Source organism: Mastigoproctus giganteus, chromosome 5, assembly GCF_048544385.1.
Source record: "Mastigoproctus giganteus isolate SK-2022 chromosome 5, ASM4854438v1, whole genome shotgun sequence".
Lineage (NCBI taxonomy): Eukaryota > Metazoa > Arthropoda > Arachnida > Uropygi > Thelyphonidae > Mastigoproctus > Mastigoproctus giganteus.
Genome location: NC_143579.1, coordinates 10,351,573 through 10,374,502, shown reverse-complemented (window position 1 = coordinate 10,374,502; position 22,930 = coordinate 10,351,573). Strand labels below are relative to the sequence as shown.

The 22,930-nt window shown below is 37.1% G+C and overlaps 1 protein-coding gene across 1 annotated transcript in view; it reads left to right on the top strand.

Annotated features, from left to right (window-relative positions):
* Positions 1–22,930, top strand: part of LOC150085164 (huntingtin-interacting protein 1-like) — a 637,041-nt gene that overhangs the window by 54,717 nt on the left and 559,394 nt on the right. Inside the window, exons 4-5 of the mRNA XM_090373855.1 lie at positions 5,032–5,088; positions 18,901–18,981. Coding sequence (XP_090229981.1) covers positions 5,032–5,088; positions 18,901–18,981 — 138 coding nt within the window. The remainder of the gene's footprint in view (positions 1–5,031; positions 5,089–18,900; positions 18,982–22,930) is intronic.

The window sequence follows — 22,930 nt, the reverse complement described above, 5'->3', positions numbered from 1 at the left end:
CTTGCTCTATTAGTTTGACAATTCATGGTGTATTCAATAGTAAGAAAAAGTGGGTGGGACATGCTGTATGAAGTAATGAAATTTTTGGATATGGCGTACACGTGGTAAGAATATACCCAGATCCTTGACATAACGTGGCCTCGACAATGCTCCCCCCATACACACTACTCGGACTCCCTCCAGTCACTGTCTGGCAGAGTAGAGGTAGCAAGATTATACACTAGCTGATCCGGAAGCCTCCTAGAGAGTTACCAATAGGTTCGGTCCGGTGTACTAACTAGTGGCTGGCCTGCGAACACCGTTTTAGAGCTGTATTCTCGAAATGTAAGGAATATTGGATCTCGCCACGACATTCATCATAACCTCAAAAGTCATCAATCATACTGCATGATGGAAGAGATAGGGAAGGGTTGACCAGAACTTAGCTCTAGAGACTAAACATGGAAATAATTTTGCACACATTTTTCTTTAAATTTTAGCTCTATACCAAAAACTGCCAGTCAATTTGACTGCTTGTAAAATTTCAATAAAATTAGCTAATTTTTATTCACTTAATCAAGTTTTTGCATTTATATACCTTGTGACAAACATGTGATTTGAATCACTGTATGGTTTGTGCAAGTACATGCCCAGGTGTGTATGTTTGCATGTCTGTGCATACCACTTCAGGTCTGAGCATGTGTAGGAGTAACTACTATATATTGCTGCACTGTGCCATTTTAGTTTAGTCTGAGTGAAACTTTATATGTGGAAAGTATTTCAACAATTTTTATAGTACTAGTCCAGTCACATTATTAAAATGTGATCTCGTGGTCACATTTCAAAAATGTCTAGAGGAATTAGAACAGCTACATGGAAATGAACCTGAAGAGGAGAGTGGAGATTAATTTAGAGAAGAAGAAAGTGACAGATGGATTCCTAATGAAAGAGGTGAGAAACTTAGTAGTAGTGAAAGTAATATTTCTGGTCCCAGTAGATTAAGTGATACTATAGATGATGATATATGGCATCATAATCATAAAAACTGTATGTGTGTATCAGTGGGCAACAAACACACTTTCAAAATATGGGCACATATGCAAAGTTATAAAATCCGTTGGTCCTTCAGCTGGACGTGTACCACAAACTGAAAAAACAAATAACAATAAACAATAAAACAGCATCGTTTTGTTAAGGGGAAGTCTTGCCTGACCAATTTAATTGGATACTATGATGCAGTCACAAAAGAACTGGATGCAGGGAATAACTTTGATATTATATACTTGAATCTTAGAAAGGCTTTTGATACTGTTGCACATGGAAGACTGCTGCACAAATTGGAGCAGTGTGACATTGGAGACAAATTGCTGCTATGGATAAAGGGTTGGTTGAGGGGGAAAAGACAGAGTGGTAATTAATGGACACTTCTCATCGTGGACTAATGTTATCAGTGGAGTCCCTCAGGGTTCAGTGTTGAGTCCATTATTGTTTTCTGTTTTATGAATAATATTGATGATGGTATATCAAGCTTAATGTCCAAGTTTGCAGACAATACAAAAGTTGGCAGGGTTGTTAAGGACACTACTGATGCTATGCTGCTGCAACAGGATCTGGAAAGGTTGAGCAGATGGGCTGAGAGGTGGCAAATGAAGTTTAACATTGACAAATGCAAAGTACTACATATGGGAAACAGCAAGCCCAGAGCAACGTATCAACTCTGTGGTACTACACTTACAGTGGTAGAGAATGAAAAGGACCTGGGCGTAATTGTACAGGCAGATATGAAGTTTTCTGAGCAGTGTAGGTGGGCTGCAAGAGTAGCTCATGGTGTCTTGTCAATGATATACAGGAATTTTTCTAGCAGGGACAGGAAGGTGATTATTCCCTTGCATAAGGCATTGGTCAGGCCACACCTTGAGTACTGTATACAGCAGGGGTGGGCAACAGTCGGCCCGCGGGCCACATCCGCCCCGCGACGATGTTGAGTCTGGCCCCCTCGGTAAATGCATAAATATAGAAAATCCATACCTGACTACACTCGCCGTAAACGTTCGGCTTAATTCGGTTCAGTCGGGAATCGCGGCCAGTACAACAGTAACCAAGTGATTCTACGCAGCGTCAAAGAGTTATTTCCTTATTATTATTGTAGCATCGATCGAACGAAGTTCCTTTGGGTTTGACTTCATTATTGAAAAAAAAATATTGGTGCGAGATATTTTGTTTTATGCCTTTTCTAATTATTACAATTTTTAATTTAATATAATTTATAGCCCATAAAATGAGCCAATTAAAAAAAAAAAAGAAAAATTGATGCCGAATGCCGCATTTTCAATGATAATTGGACATTCAGATATTTTTTTTTAAAAATATATTAATAATTTGGTAATTCAAGTAATATAACATTTTTTAGGTTCTGATTTTGTTTATTAAATCGTTCAATATATTCCGGCCCGCATCATGATGCGAAAATTTCATTCGGCCCGCATCATGATACGAAAATTTCATTCGGCCCGCTGACGAAAAAAGTTGCCCACCCCTGGTATACAGGTCTGGAGGCCTCATTTCAAGAAGGATGTAGAGCTGCTGGAATGAGTACAAAGAAGGGCAACAAGATTAGTAAATGGAACAAAGGGTTGCTCTTATGAAGAAAGGCTTAAATTTTGCAAATTACAGTGTCTGGAGACTAGGCACTGGTGAGGTGTTCTGATAGAGGTGTATAAAGCCTTGAATGGTTTGAGCATGCTCAATGCTGATGGGATTCTGCCTCTCTCTCAGAATAATCACCTGAGAGGCTATAAATTCAAATTGAGGAAAGACAGATGTAGGATAGATGTGCGGAAATTTGCCTTTTAGCCAGTGGGTAGTTGGTTGGTGGAACAGTCTTCCATCCTTTGTTGTGGAAGTTGATAGCCTAAATAAATTTAAGGCTCAGCTGGACAGGTATTTCGAACGAACAGAGGGGTGATGTGGAAGTTTTTTTTTTTCCTTTTCCCTGGCTGATGCTGCATAAGCTTGCTTTCTTGCATGACTAATGATTCAACAAATGTTTTTTAAGGAAGGAGTATCTGGGAAATGATGAATTTGCTATAGCTTCAGAAATATGATTCAGATTTATTTCCAACTGTAAAGCTTGCTATATTCCTGGAGCAAACCTTACAATAGATGAGCAGCTGTTTCCAACTAAAACTAGATGCTGATTTACCCAGTATATGGCCAAAAAAAACCAGACAAATGTAGTATAAAGTTTTGGTTTGCAGCTGACACAACTTCAAAATATATTCTGAATGACTTTTCTTATTTGAGAAAAGATGATATGCACCCAGCTTGTCAACTGGTTTCTCAATCTGGCATCCTAAAACTAATGAAACCATTTTTGAATTGAGGGAGAAATGTAACCACTGATAACTTCTTTACCAGTTTTGAATTGGCAAAGAAATTAGTCTAAAAAATACTACTGCAGTGGGAATTTTGAATCATCCTTGTAAAGAAGTTCCAATGTCCATAAAAAAGAAGGCAGAGTTATATTCCACTTTAATTTTCTAACTTGATGATTGCATTCTGACTAATTATCAGGCCAAATCAAATAAAAATGTACTAAGCTAAGCTTGAGTACACTCCATACAAGTGCAATAAGTAATGGTACTAAGAAGAAACCTGACACAGTATCATATTACAATGAAATGAGGTTGATGTTTTAGACCAAATAGTTAAAAAATATTCAACAAAAGCAGGTTCATGTAGATGTCCAGTTCGCATCTTTTATAATGTATTAGATCTTGCAGTAATCACCACTTGGATTATTTATAACGAAGTGACAGGGAAAGTTATGAAGAGAAGAGATTTTATATTGACTCAATCTGAAGAACTCAGAAAAGAATATATAGATTTACAGAAAGCAGCTCAAACCAGTAACAATTGTGGCCTCATCAAACCTCTCTAAAGGCATCAATGCCAAATAAGGTGATGCAAGACAAACGAAACTAAAGACGTGCACTGTATGTGAAAAGTGTGTACAGGAACTCTATAATAAAAAAACTGTCATTTGTATAAATTGTGCAAATTAATTTTTAAACTTCAGTTTATTTCCTAGACCAGGGGTCGGCAATCTGCAGCTCTTTAACTTTTAGCCCACATGGAGCACAATTAAAATGGAGTTAAAGGACTTAAAAATCAAGGACACGTGGAGCAAAAGACTAAAATGCCTTAAAACTGAAATTGAGGATTTGGAAAGGCAAAAGGCTGCCCTTTCAATTCTACACAAATGGACAGTGATAGATGAATTGAAAAAGCAAAACTAAATTGCGTTCGATGCGATTACCGGACAAGTATATAAATATGAAAATATTTGCGTTTGGACTTCTCTCAGTTTTTTGGCCTAAGAATTATTTTTTGAATTATTTCTTCGGGCAAATATTTTCGAACATGAACTATATTAAAAATAAATCAAGAAACCATCTGAACAATGCGAGTCTCTGAGCATCTTTAAGGATGAAAATTATGGCATACTTGCCTGATGTTGAGAGACTCGCTCAAGAGGTTCAGCAGCAAAAGTCACATTAATTCATATCTAATTGGATGTTTGTTACATTTTTTTCAGTATTAATAAATAATATTTCAGAAAATATATTTTTTAATAAAACACCTTCCCACTATTCCATTCCTTAAAAAACTATCCCCCCCAGCTTGATCTGAGGTGTGTCTCTTTGGATTCTCCCTTTTTTTAAATTAGATCAAAACTGGCCCTTCATTCAAAAAAGGCTGCCAACCCCTGTCCTAGACAAAAAAAGTTGTGTTCAAATTTTTGCAATCCGAAATATTACTTTTATGTGTATTACCGTAAGCACAACACTATGTACTGTTGCCAGTTGTTTTATATCAATGCTTATAATAATATGTTGAAAATGCAACTTAAAAAGTCCAATTTATGCATAATGGTCAAAATTACGGCAATGATGGTTTCAGGTATTTTTGCTAGCAGGAGGTTGTGGTGTTAATAAAGTAATATGTCATATGCTAATTGTACAGATAATGATTTTGTTTTTATTTTAAAAGGCAATTCACGACACCCAGAAGTATAGAATGACTTTAGTAGACATGGGAAAGTTGTGGGTATGTATAATTTTATTTATATCTATGTTTCATTTATTTATTTATGTTTTTATGTCATTCATTTATGTTTTTATGTATTTAGAATTTCCATGTAGCTTTTAAGACCTTGTTTTTATTTTATTGGTTTTAAAATTAATAATGCAACAAACTAGAGATTCCTCATGTTTATTCTCTGCCATTTGAACTGCTTTCATTGTTTTCCTTTGAGACTAACCATGTTTCTCTTTATATTAATATTACAGAATAGTTTAATGATGATGAAAGGAGTCTGACTTACTGAAATGCAAAATCACAAATTGAGATGTGTGATGATTTGACTGTGGCTTAACTTCATGGAAGTTAGACAAAATAGCACTTGCAGAATGAAGACAGCATTTTGGCACTTAAAAAAAATGTATACAAAATGAAAGAAAACAAAATCTTTGTGTAATTAGGTATTTTTCATCTACCAGCCTTTAAAAGTAATGTAGTTTTTTATGAAAACCACAACACAAAAGGTATTACAATCCATAGTTCTAGAAACTTGTGGGTTGAAAGTTGAGAAAACAGAAGGTACTTGTTAACATCAAACTGGAATTTCTTGTAATTTCCTGAATTTTCATTTTTGGGAAATACATGTAGGAAGGTTGTTTCAGAGAACAGAAGGGATAAACGAGGAAGAGAGATATTGTGTCTCCTTGTCGAACTCCTTTCTTGATTTTAAATTTCCAACTGTCTCTGTCTAGCCTAATAAAGGAGGTAGCATTCTCATATATTTTCTACAAAATCATAATATGTGGGGTATCTATGCCTTGTCTTTCCAGTGCCCGAAACATTGCCTCCTTATGCTGTATGGAGTCAAATGTCTTTTCATAATCCACAAATGCCAGGCATAATGGTGTTTTATGTTCATTTGCTTTCTCCATTAGCTGTGATATTACGTGAAGGTGATCCATAGTTGAGAATCCTGTCCTAAAGCCAGCTTGCTCTTTTGGTTGATTCTCATCAACTATTCTTTCTAATCTGTTAGTAATGATCCTTGTAAACAACTTGTAGATGTGGGATAACAAGCTAATTGGTCTATAATTTCTGCCTCCATAGCCAGGTGGGAAGGAGCAGCAGTGCATAGCACACGCTTCTTGATTGGACAAGGGTTTGAGCCCGTCACCACCAAATACGGAGGATGCGGAAAGGTCAGGGAATGACCGCCGCATATCCCCGGAGCAATACGGCCTTAGTTGCTAATGCTCCTAAAAAAAAACCTAACAAATAACTATAATTTCTGATTTATCTTCTTTCTTATGCAGCAAAACTATGATTGCATTATTCCACTGCTTAGGCGTCACACCTTTTCTAATGCACTTTGTGAAGAGCCTTGCCATTTTTTGTGTTGTCTCTTCCTCCCAATTTTAACAACTCTACAGTAACTTCATCTTCCCCCGGGGCTTTCTGATTCTTCATTTTCTTCAATGCATGTTCTACCTCATCAGGAAGAATATCGGGTATGTCATATGTGTTGCTACTTTGCAATCCATCTTCTCCACTGCTGGCATCATTCCCTCTCTCCTTGTATAATTCTCTATAGTAGTTTTCTGCTATTTGAATTATGCCTTCTCTGCTGTTTATAAGTACACCATCACTATTCTTCAGTTTCAGTATCATTTGTCTTTCTGTATAACTGCTCATGGCTGCTGATTTAAATCCTTTGTTTTTTCCCTTAGTGCTTGTTCTACTTTTCTTGTGTTAAATCTTATGTCCTCTCTGAGTCTCTTTCTAATGGCTTTGCATAACTCAGTATACTCAATTTTCTCACTGTCAGTGTTTTTCTTGCTCTTCATTTGTCGTCTTCAATTCATCATTTGTCTTTCTGTATTACTTCTCATGGCTGCTGATTTAAATCCTTTTTCTCTTAATGCTTGTTCTACTTTTCTTGTGTTAAATCTTCTTATGTCTTAGAAGGGAAAATGACCTAAGGTTATGAAATATTAACTGCACAAATAAAAATGAAAAGATACAAATACATAAGTTAAAGATGATTTTAAGTACTATTTCAGAATTTATAAATATTTTACTCAGCCTATGGAAAATATTTTTAAACTGAGAATTTCTAATAGCTTAAAATTCTGTTCTTTAAACTCATTACCAAGTTGGAAGGATGAACTCCTTTGGAGTTCATCCTATAACTCTTCAAATTAGAAAAATATAATATAATTAGTATAATCAGTATAATTAATAATTATTATACTCGTATAATTAGGAGTGTGCTATAGGTCTAATGACTATAATAAGAAACTGTGCAGAGAAATAGTGGGCCAGTAAATCAGAGTGTCTTATAATGGGGGATTTTAATTTCCCAGATATTGACTGGAATTTGTGGGTTGGTCACTCACACACTAGTAAGGCTTTTGTGGATTTATTGGATGATTGTTTTCTACATCAGCATGTTCAGGAGGCAACTAGAGGGAGTAATACTCATGATTTGATTATCAGTAGTGATTCTTCATGCATTAAGAATCTGCAGATAAAGGAACCGCTAGGTGGCAGTGATCACAGTGTGCTGAAGTGCGATTTACTCAAAGAGGTAACTACCATCAGGGGTAAAGGGAAGGGTTATTGCTTTCGTAAAGGTGTCTACAATGGTCTGAGACAGTATTTAAATTCTATACAGTGAGACCACCTGATGATGTTACCAACAGCAAATTCAAAATGGGAAGCATTCAAAGAACTTATCTTGGAAGCTACTAAGCTTTACATACCAACTAAGAAATATTGTTCAAGGTTTAGGCCTAAGTGGATGTCAGATGAACTAATGAGACATATGGCAGAGAAGAAAAATGCATGGGATACATACAAATTAACACGTGACACAGAAGCCTATGATAGATACAAGTGGATCTGTAACCAAGTTACAAAGGAGATTAGGCAGGCGAAGGCAGATTAAGAGAAATCTTTGGCAAGGGATGCAAAGAAAAACAGCAAAGAGTTCTTTACTTATGTAAACTCTAGAAAGAAAGGGATGAATCAGATTGGTCCACTTGATATCGATGGTTCAACTGTTGATGATCCTGCTCAGGTAGCTAACAAACTAAATGAATATTTTGCATCGACATTCACACATGAGGAGTTATTCAGCGAGGGGAATGCCAGAGGTGTATTCAACTCTGGCAGTAAGCTAGATAATCATGTAATAACTGAGAGTAAAGTGGAGGAGAAATTGTTGAAGATAAACACAAGAAAGGCACGTGGGGTGGATGGGATCTATCCAGTTATATTAAAAGAAGCAGGAAAGAAAGTAAGTAAACCCTTAGCCATAATTATGAGAGCTTCCTTGGACTCCGGGGTGGTTCCCATAGACTGGAGATGTGCAAATGTGACCCCAATTCACAAAGGAGGATCAAAGGCTGACACAAGTAATTATAGACCTGTGAGTTTAACTACTGTTCCAGGAAAATTAATGGAGGCACTTGTTAAAGAAGCACTGCAGGATTATCTAGACAAGACTGCAGTTATAGCTCGGACACACCATGGTTTTGTTAAGGGGAAGGCTTGCCTGACCAATTTGATTGGATACTTTGATGCAGTCACAAAAGAACTGGATGCAGGGAATAACTTTGATATTATATACTTGGATCTTAGAAAGGCTTTTGATACTGTTGCACATGGAAGACTGCTGCACAAATTGGAGTAGTGTGGCATTGGAGGCAAATTGCTGCCATGGATGAAGGAGTGGTTGAGGGGGAGAAGACAGAGAGTGGTAATCAATGGACACTGCTCATCGTGGACTAATGTTATTAGTGGAGTTCCTCAGGTTTCAGTGTTGGGTCCATTATTGTTTTCTGTATTTATAAATAATATTGATGATGGTATATCAAGCTTAATGTCCAAGTTTGCAGACGATACAAAGGTTGGCAGGAGTGTCAAGGACACTACTGACACTATGTTGCTGCAACAGGATCTGGAAAGGTTGAGCAGATGGGCTGATTACCAAGTTGGAAGGATGCTTTTAAATGAAGTTTAACATTGACAAATGTAAAGTACTACATATGGGAAACAGCAACCCCACAGCAACATATCAACTCTGTGGCACTGCACTGGCAGTGGTAGAGAATGAAAAGAACCTGGGGGTAATTGTGTAGGCAGATATGAAGTTCTGTGAGCAGTGCAGACGGGCTGCAAGAGTAGCTCATGGTGTCTTGTCAATGATATACAGGAATTTTTCTAGCAGGGATAAGGAGGTGATTATTCCCTTGTATAAGGCAATGGTCAGGCTACACCTTGAGTACTGTATACAGGTCTGGAGGCCTCATTTCAAGAAGGATGTAGAGCTGCTGGAACGAGTACAGAGAAGGGCAGCAAGATTAGTGAATTGAACAAAGCGTTGTTCTTACGAAGAAAGGCTTAAGTTTTGCAAATTACAGTGTCTAGAGACTAGGCACCAGCAAGGTGATCTGATAGAGGTGTATAAAACCTTGGATGGTTTGAGCATGCTCAATGCTGATCGGACTCTTTCTCTTGCTCAGAATAATCACCTGAGAGGGCATAAATTCAAATTGAGGAAAGACAGATGTAGGATAGATGTGCGGAAGTTTGCCTTTAGCCAGTGGGTTGTTGAATGGTGGAACAGACTTCCATCCCTTGTGGAAGTTGATTGCCTAAATAAATTTAAGGCTCAGCTCAATAGGTATTTCGAACGAACGGAGGGGTGAAGTGGAAGGTGTTTTTTTTTTTTTTTTTTTTTTTGGCTGATGCTTTGTCTTGCTTTCTTGCATCATATGCCTATGCTAATGCTAATTAACATGATATTATATAATCAGCATAATTAATATTTGTAGCATTAAAAGAAATTTTCCATTGAGGGACGAATAATTCGGGCCAATACAGCAGATAGACAAATCTTACTATATACTTTCAACATATCTTAAAAGGTCACAATTATAATAAGACATAGCAACAATCCACTAAGTAATTCAGAGCTGAATGGTAGTCACTTCAGTATTGACGATATCCCATTATGGATATCAATGAAAACAATTGCAAGATTTCATTTTCAATATCAAAATGTTTATACTTAAAAGGTTTTAGGGCTGGAAGCCTCAGAGACTACAGAAAATTCACTAATGAACATGTTTAGTGCAAAGCATCATTTTAGCTCATAGTAAATCAAAGAAGTAGGTGAAATGGCATCGTTTTTGTTATTTCTCATTTTCTGAATGTCTTCACAGCGAGTTGCCCTGATATTGTACTATTTCAAATAAGCAAATCTTTGCCAGTAGAGAAGACTAATGTTACTTATTCCCAGCAGATACCACCACCACCCAGAATTGGCGTGGTGGTATCTGCTGGGAATTATTCCAGAATTGCTTATTCCAGGTAGTGCAATATCAGGGCAACTCTTGAAGGCATTCACAATATGAGATGTAACAGAAACAGTGCTTTTTCACCTACTTTAGTGATTTACTACCAACTAAAATGATGCTATGCACTAACTTGTTTAATTACCAAAATGTTTATATTGTTTAATTTTTTTAATATAAAAATGAAGAATTTCTATATTTAAAAAAAATGTATTAAGCGGGAAAACATCATTATAATAATACACTGTGTATTCTTTCTCATGTACTTATGTGCGAAAGCTTTTTACCCGGGAAACTTCTTACACAGGGAAAATAATACATTACGATATAGAGTTGGTAATGGGAATTAAGAAACCAAACCTAGTACAGGGAAAAGCTTCTTGTGGGAATTTCTTATCTGGGTTCTACTCTATATATAATAATAAAATAACACTATAATATTATGTGAAATTCTTAACAAATAGGTTTTGTTAAACTTGTATATATAAATTTAACAAAACTTATTTTAACAAAACTAACTTTAACAAGCTCATTACAACACTACTTTGTTAGCAGGATTCTTGCTGAACTCTATCTTCAGAACTCAAATGATACATTTCCAGTTCCTACATCCGGTTCCTTCAAAGATGGGGTTTGGCAAGAATCCTTAAATGCCACCTGCTAACAAGTTAGTGTTGTATTGAGCTTGTATTATATATGTAAGTTTAATAAAAACCAATTTAAAAATTTTCACATGGTGTTATAGTGTTATTTTGTTATTATATATATAGTCCATTTCAGTTATTTGGGACACATCGGGACTAATGCATCTTGTCCCGATTAAGTGGCTGCCCCAATTATGCGAAGTTTCACGTAAATAGTTAAAAATACGGCTTTACAATTCATTTTCTGTACGATCAAATCATACTCACCATAGTAAAGTACCATTCACTATACTGATATGTAGTAAGCACCGGTTATTGTGATCATGTTTATGAATTGAATTTTAATTTTATCAAACAGCGATTCTAATTAGTGAAAATAGGAGGAATATTATCTACAGGCTATAAAAGTAAAGTATATTAAGTACAAATTTGCACTTTATTACCTTACCAGTTAAAAAATTAAATATCTGAAAATCAGAAGAATATTTCCCCCAAGTTAGCAAAATAAAAATAAATTTATGCTTTCGTGCATAGCTTAATTAATAAGTACTGTAATATGTACATACTAACTAGTTGATATTTCTGTTCACTGACATTTGTGGGTGGGGATTAAAATTTAAAACAGTAAAAAGATAAGCAATCAATAACAAAGAACACGGGTACACACAAATTGCAAGTAACACAATATGTGCAACTGAGAACAGAGTAACAAGTTATGAAGCTTAAAAAATAGGAATGAAGAGACTATTCTGAAAACTTGTTTTTTTATTTGATTGAAGATTTCATGGGTGTAAACACATTTCACCATAATAATGTAAAAACCCACAATGTCGGTATTATCACAAATTCAATAAGATCAAGTATCTGTTTATAGATTTCACTAACAGAAAAGCCCACTAAACTGGAAACTGCTAATTGTTTTATGGTTGTGACCTCCCGAAATACGACCGGACAATGTGGTATGGTCGGAGACGATCATAGGATAATTTCGAGTGCTGTGGTCTCCTGCTCTGATTAAACAGCATGTTGTCCCAATTAAGCGAAATAAACCCTGGATATTTTTTTGATTGGGTTCTGTTCTTTAAGATTTGTATCAAATAAACGGCTGCCCTGATTAACTGGTGGCCCAAATAATCGGAATCCACTGTGTGTGTGTGTATATATATGGGTTTTCAATGTAACTTTTTAAAAGAAAAGTTTAAAGAGTCGCATAGAAAAGAGGTAAACAGTAGATTAACTGGTACAGGGCAACATTAATAAAATGCACATCTTCATACTGTGGTTTCAGATATATACTGCAGGTATGATTGTGTCTTACAAAATGAATCATGAAGAAAATCAGTGTTCATAGACCTAGTAATTTCATATTGGCAACTGGGAAAAGTGAATACAGTATGTAATCACATCTGTTGTTCATCCTATTACCATATTTACAAGAGGGAGAAATTAGCTAAAATTTGAAGAGTAATTTTAGTAATCAATTGCAGAGTAAATTTTGTAAACAACGGGACTCGTTAGCTACTAATTAATGTGAACCCCCGGAGCCTGCCATCAACTAGAAATGCAATAAAAGTGTGTCATTGGAATGCTAATTATAAACATCTATAATTAACCATCAGTAAACTTATTTTAATCAATTTAATCAAATAAATTTACCCATCAGCTGAAGGCAAACTTCAGTACATCTGTTCTGCAACCATCCTTCCTCAGTTTGAATTTGTCCCCTCATATGCATACTCTGAGCAAGAGGATGAATCCCGTCAGCATTCTTTTTGTTCAAGCTATTCAAGTCTTAAACACCTCAATCAGATCACCTAGCAGGGTGTTCTGATTGAGGTGAAAATGTAAATAAACTTATCTTATCTTTCTTCATGGATTAGGTGATCCGCCTGTTCCGATCTTGAAGAGGTCTGCCCATCTTTTCTTTGGTCTTCCTCTGTCTCTTTTTCCTTTTGCTCTATATGTATAAGCTAATTTAGGGAATCTATTATCTTCCATTCTTTCTACATGTTCTTTCCATCTTTGTCTATATTCTGTAATTTTTCCATTAATCGAGTAAATCTTTAATTCCTTTCTAATATTTATGTTTGGTATTTTATCTAATTTTGTACATCCTTTAACGTATCTTAAAAATTTCATTTCTGCAGCTTGTATTCTATTAATGTCTCTTTGTTTTGGTATCCATGTTTCAGAACCATAAAGAAGTGTTGGTATTGCCATTACTTTGTAGAATTTCAGTTGTTTCTTTCCTTGTTTTCTTAGCCAAAGTTCTTTTTATTGTTCCACATATATTTTGAAATTTTGCCAATTTCTGGTTCATATCTTCTTCAACATCATATGTTATTTCACATCCTAGTTTAAAATGTTTTACTTGTTCTAATATTTTATTGTCTATAACTATTTTTGTTCTCACTGTATTTTTCCCTTTAAAAGCCATTGTTTTAGTTTTCATTGTTGATATTTTAACTTTATATTATTCTTCTGTTATTTTTAATTTAAATACTGCTCTTTGTAAATTATCTTCACTATCTTGAATAATTACTTGATAATAACAGTGTATTAATCCTATTCTTTGTATTTAAATACAGTAAACCCCCGCGAATAGCGGGGGTTACATTTCTGAGAAATGCCGCGAATACCAAAAACGCGAATACTGAGTTATGGCTCCCATAGTAATAAAGGGGTTCCGTTCCAAAGTATGAAATATATAAGAAAAACTAGTCTAAAATTTTGTCTATGTATGTATTATATGTACCTTCACAATATGACTATGCACATAGACAGTACATAGGTATAGGTATAGGTATGTTGAGGGTCTGACGGCTCCGGAGATTTCTCCCATCTCCGCGTATGTTCTTTGTATCGAGTGACAGTACCCTGTCTATGCCAGAGGTTTAAAATTAATGTATGGGTCATGTGGTATGTAGTTTGTTGTGCCCATTGTTCATCCGGCCTGTTGGCCGCCGGGCCCCCAGTGGGACCCGGCGTTACCATACCTAGCGACGGGGACGCCGGCCGGGTGTACCAAGAGACTAATTATACTCTGGCAGGTCCTGCCACTTACTTTCCTGGGATTTCGGTGACGAGGACCTAAAATAAAGGTTGGAGTTATCGCTAAGTTGGAGTTATCAGTTTAAGTAAAATTGCATTTAGAAAGCGCTGCGTGGGATTTTACGCTGAAAGAACTATTTCTAGAGAGCCTAAAAGGTCGGGCAAAATTTGATGTGATTTAAATTTGGACATGTGGGGCAGTCGCTGTACAAGAGAAAGTGTTGGGAGGGGAGGGTGAAGACTGGGGGGATGAAATAGGAAGAAGAGGGGTCGGATAGAGAGGTGACCCCCCATTATCAGTGGGGCATGCCCATACCCCACCAGAGTGAAAATATGGGGAGGCGAGGAGAGGAGAAGAGCAAATACCCCCTCCCCCTCCCCCTCCCCGGGAAAAAAAAAAAAAAAAAAAAACTGCACAAGGGAGTGCAGTTTTGGGTCGACAGTAGGCCATTCAAATCATCCTAAAGTCTTGTCTTTCTGTGGTATGGTGAGTTTTTTGCTTGTGTTTTTTTTTATTTTTTATTTTTTTATTTTTACCTGTTTGACCTCCTGCATTCTTTCTAGTTGGGTTGCCTTTGGTATATTTCTATCTTTGTTTTCCTTCTAGAAAATAGATCCTGGGCATATTGACTGAGTGCCTTGTAGTCCTCTTGAGTGTCTAGCAGTCTGGGTTCTTGGTTGTCTGGGATATATTGGATTGACGTTATTAGCTGTAGTCGCAGGTCGTCATACAAATCGCACTCAAACATTAAGTGTCTCCAGGACTCCGGGTTGCCACAGGGACAGTCCGCGTTATTTATGATACCAAGTTGGTGTAGTTTAGCTTTAAACGGGCCGTGTCCTGTAAGGAGGAAGGTGGTATTTCGACCAGGGTGAAACCACACTGGCGCCTTAGGGTACAGCTTGGTGACAGTGGGGAGGAATCTTCTGGTCACTGCACCTTTTTCTGTGTTGCTCCATCTCCTCTGCCAAATCTGGATGAGGTGGTCGGTGATTCTTCTCTTCTCATAGTTGCGGTCATTAGTGATGTCAGTGGTGAGGTCATACATTGTAGCCGATGTGTTTCTGGCAAGATGGTAGAGCAGACCACAGCGGGTAGCTTCGAGATCCAGGGGTAGAACTCCTACCAGGACTTGGAGGGCAGCCGTGCTAGTCGTTCTAGTTGCTCTCGACATGGTAAGGAGGATGGTCCTCTGAATGGTTTCGAGGATCCGTTTATTCACTTCTAGTGCCGCCCTCGCGTACCAGACAGGAGAGCCATATGTGATGGCAGGGATGAAGAGAGCTTTGTAGTACAAAGACAGGGTAGTACGTCTGAGTCCCCAGTCCCTGCGAGTGACTCTAGCGAGGAGGGCCGCATATCTTCTTATCTTTTGTTTAATATATTCTAGATGTGGCTTGAAATTTAATTTTCTGTCCAGGATTATTCCTAGGTATTTAATCTGTTCGCACAGCTTAACTGTTTTGTTCTCAATCTTAATTTGTGGTGGTCTTCTTAAGTCTAGCGTACCTTTTAGCAGCACTGAATTTGTCTTGTCGGGTGCTAGTTTGAGCAAGTGTAGCTTCGTCCAATCTAGCAGCTTTTGCAGGGCATCATTTGCTTGGATTTCTAAGGAGGATCTGCTGTCAGCCTCAATGGTCAAGATCAAGTCATCTGCATAGGCCTGGGCCTCCACACCACCCAGATCCATGGCGAGGAATTCGTCCAGGACAAAGTTCCACAGGAGCGGCCCCAGGACAGAACCCTGGGGGCAGCCCCTGCGGACTGGGCGACTGAGGCATTTATATGGTGTGGTAACTTGCACTGCTCTATCAGCCAGGTAATCCTTCATGCAATAATAAAGATTCAATGGAAGGTTGGCAGCTCTGAGTCTCGCCAAGACGCTCGGCCACCAGAGGGTGTCAAACGCCCCAGCGAAATCCACTGCGATGACAAGGAAGTATTTCCTTTTACAATGGGCGACTCTAGAGAGGAGGTTCTGTATTGCTTCGATAGTGGATTTGCCAGGAGTAAATCCGTATTGCTTTGACATGTTAGGATTTGCTTCATTATAATGCCTTGTGATTCTTGTATGTAGCAGCCGTTCGAATATTTTACTGAGGGTTGGTAGCAGGGCTATGGGTCTGTAGGAACTAGGTGTCTCTGGTGGCTTTGTTGGGTTTTTTAGGATCAGTTTTAAATTTGCTTTTTTCCACTGTAGTGGAAATTTACCTGCTTCCAGGCAGCAATTGAATAGTTTTAGCAGCAATTCGCGGGTTCGATTCCCGCCTCGGGCTTGGATCAAAGTACTGCAAAAACCTTGGGAGGTGCAATATGGCCACAGAAGCCGATGCGCCAATAACTACCAAATCAAAAAAAAAAAAAAAAAAAAGCAGCAATTCAGGTATATGTTCAGTTGCTTCTTTTGCCATCTCCGGTTCAATTAGGTCCAGTCCAGGGCATTTCTTATTTTTCGCGCGGCTTGCTGCATCCTGAATTTCTTCTAAGGTGAAGGGGAGTTCTATTTGATCATTATTATAGGAATTGTTTGCTTGGCAGATAGCCTGCTGCTCATCTGTTAGTGTTGTTGGCAGCTCCTGAAGGATGTTGTCCAGGATGTTCCCAATCGACTCCTCCCAGGTTATTGTTAAATTTCCTTGTGCTGTTTTGGTGGCTGTCACGACTTCCCCCCTGGGGAGTTTGTGAGTGGTAATTTTGTATACCACCCCCCAGGGGTTGCTGTTTCCTGACCCTTGTACCAACCTCTCCCATGATTCCCTTTTATTTTTCTTTATCCGTTCAGTATAACAATTTCTAGCGATTCTATATTGGTTCCTGAGTTCAGTGACTTCTTGTTGCGGCCAATTCCTCCTAGCCCTCTGAAATTGTTTCCTTCTGTGTTGTACTATTTTCCTCATTCGTGTGAGCTCTGGAGTCCACCAGGGCGTGGCCTCTGCAATGGGGATTCTTCTCTTCATGGCTTTCTCTGCTGCTTCTGTTATTATTTTTGTTAAATCCTTCTGGAGTCGTTCCGGGTTTTCGCTCCCGCATTCCTGCTCCCTCAGTGTGTGCAGGTATTGCTGGCCTGCTGTGCGTAGAGTCTCTCGGAAGGTGTCCCAGTTTGCCTTGCTTAGGGCGAATCTATTTAGCATGTGCCTGTCGGCAGCTGTTCTTGTCAAGTTCCTTTCTAATGTGAAGGTTATTGTACGATGGTCCGAGGTCGTCCAGGCATTTCTAACCGTCCAATTTGTGATGTGGGTGTCTATGTTTCTTGTGGCTAATGTTATGTCAATCTCTGCTTCCCATAAGGTGTTGCAGAAGGTCGGGAGGCAGAAGGGTTGGTTTTTAACAACAAATATGGAGTTGGCCAGGTGCTCCTCGAGCCTTTGCCCATTTGTTGAGCCTCTTCTTTCAGGCGTGGTACTGTGCCAGAGGGGGGATCTGCAGTTGACGTCTGCCCCCACTATTATCTTGTTTCCGCTTAGTGCAGTTTGAAGATTCTCCAGGTATGTTATCGCATAGTCGATTTCTGCCCCTGGCCTGCAGTATAGAGACAGTACATAGTGAAATGCAAGCATATGGCATCGAAATGAAAATAATAAACAATTTAATATTAAATGTAATATTTATTAGAAATTTCGAACCAGCGCCTTTGCTAGCTGAAAAACCTATCGAGCCAGTGCTATCACCAGTTTCGCTAAAGTGTTGATAAAGGAGTTTTGCCTTTTCATGAATGATGAGTGAACTTAATGGAATTTTATTTTGAGTTCGGTCTTCTATCCACAGATTTAAAGCCTTTTCTAATTTAACTTCACGAGTTACAGAGCAAATTTTTGAAGCAATTAACGCGTTTTCACGGACACTACGGTGGATTTTTCTTCCGATTTCTTGATTGATCGTACTGTTGACTCATTGATTTTATAATGTTTTGCTACTGAGGAGACACTTTCACCATTAGAAATTTTTCCTAATAACTGAATTTTATTCGCTAATGTCATCACCCTTTTTGATCTTTTCAAAATTCCCTTGTTATTCGTAGCGATATTTTTGTAGGGGTTAGAAAAGAATTTGTCCACAATAACGTCACTTTCTTCCGTTAACACACTCGAAAAAGTCTGTTTTCACTAACACACTGCAAAACGGTATATTTTTCGCTTTTGTAAGCATATCAATTTATAAATTGATAAATTTATAAGCATATAAATTAAAAGCAAACCATGAATTCTTCCATGACAAGCGCATAGCACATATTGAACAAATATTAGCGAGAAACATCCATGCTCGCGATTTTGTCACCCCTCTCCCCCCACCCACTGAACGCTGTTTTGACCGGGAAAGATAATTTTAGCCACACCCATGTTTTTTTTTTTTGGCGGAAAATGTTCACGGCGATTTAAAATTCAATTTTTTTAGGTTTCATTTTATATTAAATCAGCGACCGCGAATATGCGAAACCACGAATACAGATACCGCGAATAGCGGGGGTTTACTGTATATACCTGTATCAATTTCTTCTTTCCATTTACATATCATATCCTCGATACTGTATATATGTTAAACAGCATTGGTGACAAGCTACATCCCTGTCTAACTCTGTGATTTATTATAAATAAACTAGAATTATTTATTGCAAATAAACTAGAATTATTATACCATATTGATGCTTTGGAATATGTCATAGAAGAGTATAAGATTTTATTGTTCATGAATTGTTTAAATTAAAACTAGATTAAAGTTTTAAAAAAAATCTAAAGATTTAACTTCTTTTTTTTTTAATTTTTTTTTTTTTAATCTTCCCTTTTAGGGATTGTTAATGGATGGATATGGTAGGCTAATTCAGTCATATTGTAATCTCCTTGTTGCAAAACTTGATTTTCATAAAAAGGTAAGTAATTAATGTGCTGAAATAATGAACTAGATACTTATCTGGGAATATATTTATCAATATTCTTCCTTTACAAGATATAAATAGACTAAAATAATGCTCTGTGATATTAATGAGGAAAGCAAAGTTTAATGTAACAATAAATATCTCTATTGCTCATTTTATAGTGAGCATTAAAGATATTTCTTCTTATGTGATTTTTCCCCTCTTTTGTGTAGTCCTTGACGAATTGACTTTGCAAACAAAGTCAATTGGTCAAGAAGTACACTGCTGAAAAGAATTATGGGAATAGCATGATATTAATTACAGCACATAATATTGACAGTTTCTGTATATTTATGTACAGTAGAAGACATGTTATCCGATATGATCAGGACCAGGTTGGTTGGTTAATCAAAAAGTGAGTAAAGCAGGCAATCATAAAAAAAAAAAAAAATTAAGTATACATACGAGACCTTGAGACTTATTTTTCCTTAACATGTACATGTTTATTTACTTATATAAAATCATTGTTAAATCTGTTAAATAAATAAGATGATGAAATGTGACATTTTGCAGAAATAATCTCTCCACTTTTTTTTTTTCTAAACAGCCTATTATTCATTGTTGAATCAGGCTGTTATTCAGTATAATGTAAAGCTTTTTCTCAGGCATATTGGCAGCTGTGTGAGAAACTTATGGATTGAATATGGTTCAATCTCTTCTTCATATTTAGATCAATCTTTTTCTGTCATCACATTGTCTATGATTTCTGCATCACCCATAATTTAATTTTCCAACAGATCACCACCAAATTGTTTGAAAATATTGTTGAATACATTGCTATATGTTTTCTTGCTGTAGAGCTTTGGAACTTTAAATTTGCTTGCAGTCAGTTAAACTGTTGTGAAATAGTTCAGGGCTTTCATTAGCATTGTGAATCTTGAGGCAAAGTTTTCTCAACAAGATTTAGTAAATCTTGAATTTGCAATTTTGTTCCATGCTAGTGCTATATTATAAATAACATTTTTTATGTTGAGGACTTTTAACAATTCTATAAAATTTATATTTACGTCTTCTGTTTTTTCAAAATTGAACTGAAAAACTTTTTTCCATTTTGTCTCTTTAGAAATTCTAGAATTTCTTGATCCATAGGCTGGATCTAAGATGTTACATTTGATAGTAAAAACATGCCTTTATATCCCTTTTTTGAGCATCCTTGCTATATTGGGATGTAAAGGAGATTTATCCAGAAAGAGAATAGCCTTTTTGAGCTATTCCCTTTAAGTTTATTTTTTTCAGGTGTTTCTTTACAGAAGGTTCAAATTCTTGAAAAAACAGCATTCTGTGAAACAGTGTGAATTCCATTTTTGTGAGTGGTAGTATAGGGATGAACAATTTATATTTTTTGAAAGCTCTAGGATTTGTTGATTTACTAACAATTAAAAATGGTGATTTGTGAGTTCCACTTGCATTTCTGCAGCTGGAACTCATCACAGCTACCATGATTCTCCCCTTAGATTTTTTTGTGATAAGCTGCAATTTATTTTGCCATCGTTTTTCAAAGTAACATTTTATAATTTAGAACTGTTTCATCCTTGTTGGAGAGCTGTTCTTCAATACATTTTTCTCTGTTGATAAATGAACTTAAATCTGTAAATTTTTGAGCAGCAAGCTGATCAGTAGATAATCTCCCCTTGCTAATACTCAATGCATTAATTCCTTGACAAAAATTGCATTTCAAAAAATGCTAAATTATGGCTTAAACATTGCAAAAAAATGACATTTTTGTAATGTTCAAGCCATCTGTCACTTGCTAAAACTTTCTGCACAATCCATCTTTTGATGGAAGGCCGAGGCCTGTTCTTTGATGCTGCTTTTATGGGTCTTTTTGATTGGAGTTCAATGTTGTCTTTCTTGTATAAATCACAGCCATTATGTATTGCATACTATCTTTAATTTTGATTTCTTTAAAGTGGAGTGAGAACTTAGCTATCCTTGTAAAACAAACTGAAAATAAATCTTTCTAGAATCTTTTTTCTAATCTTTTACAGTTATCTTGTTCATACCTAATTCAACAACAGTTTTTTCCGAGTCTCACCTTAATTGTCTTTCAAAAGCATCCAAATTAGTTTTCATATAAGCAATATAAACAAAAGGTTTTTTTTTTTCATCCATATTTTATTAATTTATGTAATATTTAATTAAATTACATACTCTAATTACAATAATAAATAATTTAACTGGTGCAAACATCGTTTGAAACAAACACATAATTGATTGCTTGGGGAACATGCAACCCAAAAGGGCTTGGTAATATACTAATCACAAGCATTCTGGAAAAGTGCCCACAGCACCCTGCAGTGCCATGGCATCAAATAATATATTACAGGCATCAAATACAGTATGTTTTAAAGAAGGGTGGTGGGAGCATCAGTTAATCTGGTAAGTTGGATTAAGCAGAAGTTAGTTAAGAGTGATTCTATTGTGCAAGGTGCCACTCAAAAATTCTCAAAAGATCCAAGGTGAGTCTAAAATAAATGAGACTTACCTTGGGTCTTATTCGCCACCACCACCTTTGAAGTAGCCCCATGAGAGCGTAAACACCAATCCCAGCACTTCTCCCCTGATCTGAATGAGTCCTGAAAGTCCTTCATCATAGTGTTCAGCACCACCTGCGATTCGGTTTGGATATGCTTTATGCTGTCAAATCTTCAACCCTTCAGCTGGATTTTCATTCCTGGAAAAAGGAAGAAGTCGCAGGGGGCTAAGTCTGGAGAATAAGGGGGTGGGGACGACTGTTGTGTTGTTGGATGCCAAAAACTGTGCCACAGCGAGAGACATTTGGTCCAGCTCATTGTCATGATGGACCCAGTTCTTTTTGTGCCACTTCTCTGGATGTTTCTTCCTGAGGGCTTCCCTTAACAGCCTCAGGATGTCGCAGTAGAACATTGCATTGATGGTCTGGCCAGGAGGACGAATTCCTTATGGACAATCCTGTCAATGTCCACAAAACTCTTTAGAAAACTCCAAAAAAAACTTTAGAAAGGGTGCAAGAATACTTGTTGATGCTATTGAGGCAGTGTTAGGTGGGTCGGAAAACTGCTAACATGGACTAATAGATTAACAGTAGCCGCTGGCAGAGGTGAAAATGATTCTTGCACTGCTTCTAATGGAATGAGCAGCAGGCTAGAAAACAAGGTGCTGTGGATTTCAGAGATTGCTGGGAGTCATTGTGGAACAAGTAAATACATGGGCTGTGTTAGGGTAGCTAAGAATAAGAACAGGTGCATGTATACTTCCATGTATACCAATGCTTGGAGTGTAGTAAATAAATTTGATGAATTTGAGGTGCTGGTCAAAACATCAAAGCCAGATATTGTTGGGATATCAGATGTGGTGTCACACAGATATAAGGAATGCAGAATGTGAAGTTGGGGAGTACGTGTACAGGAAGGATAGACAGGATAAGAAGTGAGAAGGAGTTATGCTATTAGTTAAGAAACAGATAATTTCTCAGGAGGTGCATCCAGTTGACATGGGTGGACAGTGCAGTGTCGAGTCAGTTTGGTGTGACATAAGCACTGGGAAAGCAAAATTGAAAGTAGAAGTGTGCTATAGGCCTAATGACTCTGATTAGTATAATGAACATCTGTACAGAGAAATAGTGGGCCAGTAAATTAGATTGTCTTATAATGGGGGATTTTAATTTCCGAGATATTGAGTAGAACTTGTAGGTTGGTCACTCACACCTAGCAAGGACTTTGTGGATTTAATGGATGATTGTTTTCTACAGCAGCATGTTCAGGAGGCAACCAGAGTGAGTAATACTCTTGATTTGATTATCAGTAGTGATTCTTCATGCATTAAGAATCTGCAGATAAAGGAGCCACTAGGTGGCAGTGATCACAGTGTGCTGATTTGGGATTAATTGCAAGAGGTAACTACCATCAGGGGTAAAGGGAAGAGT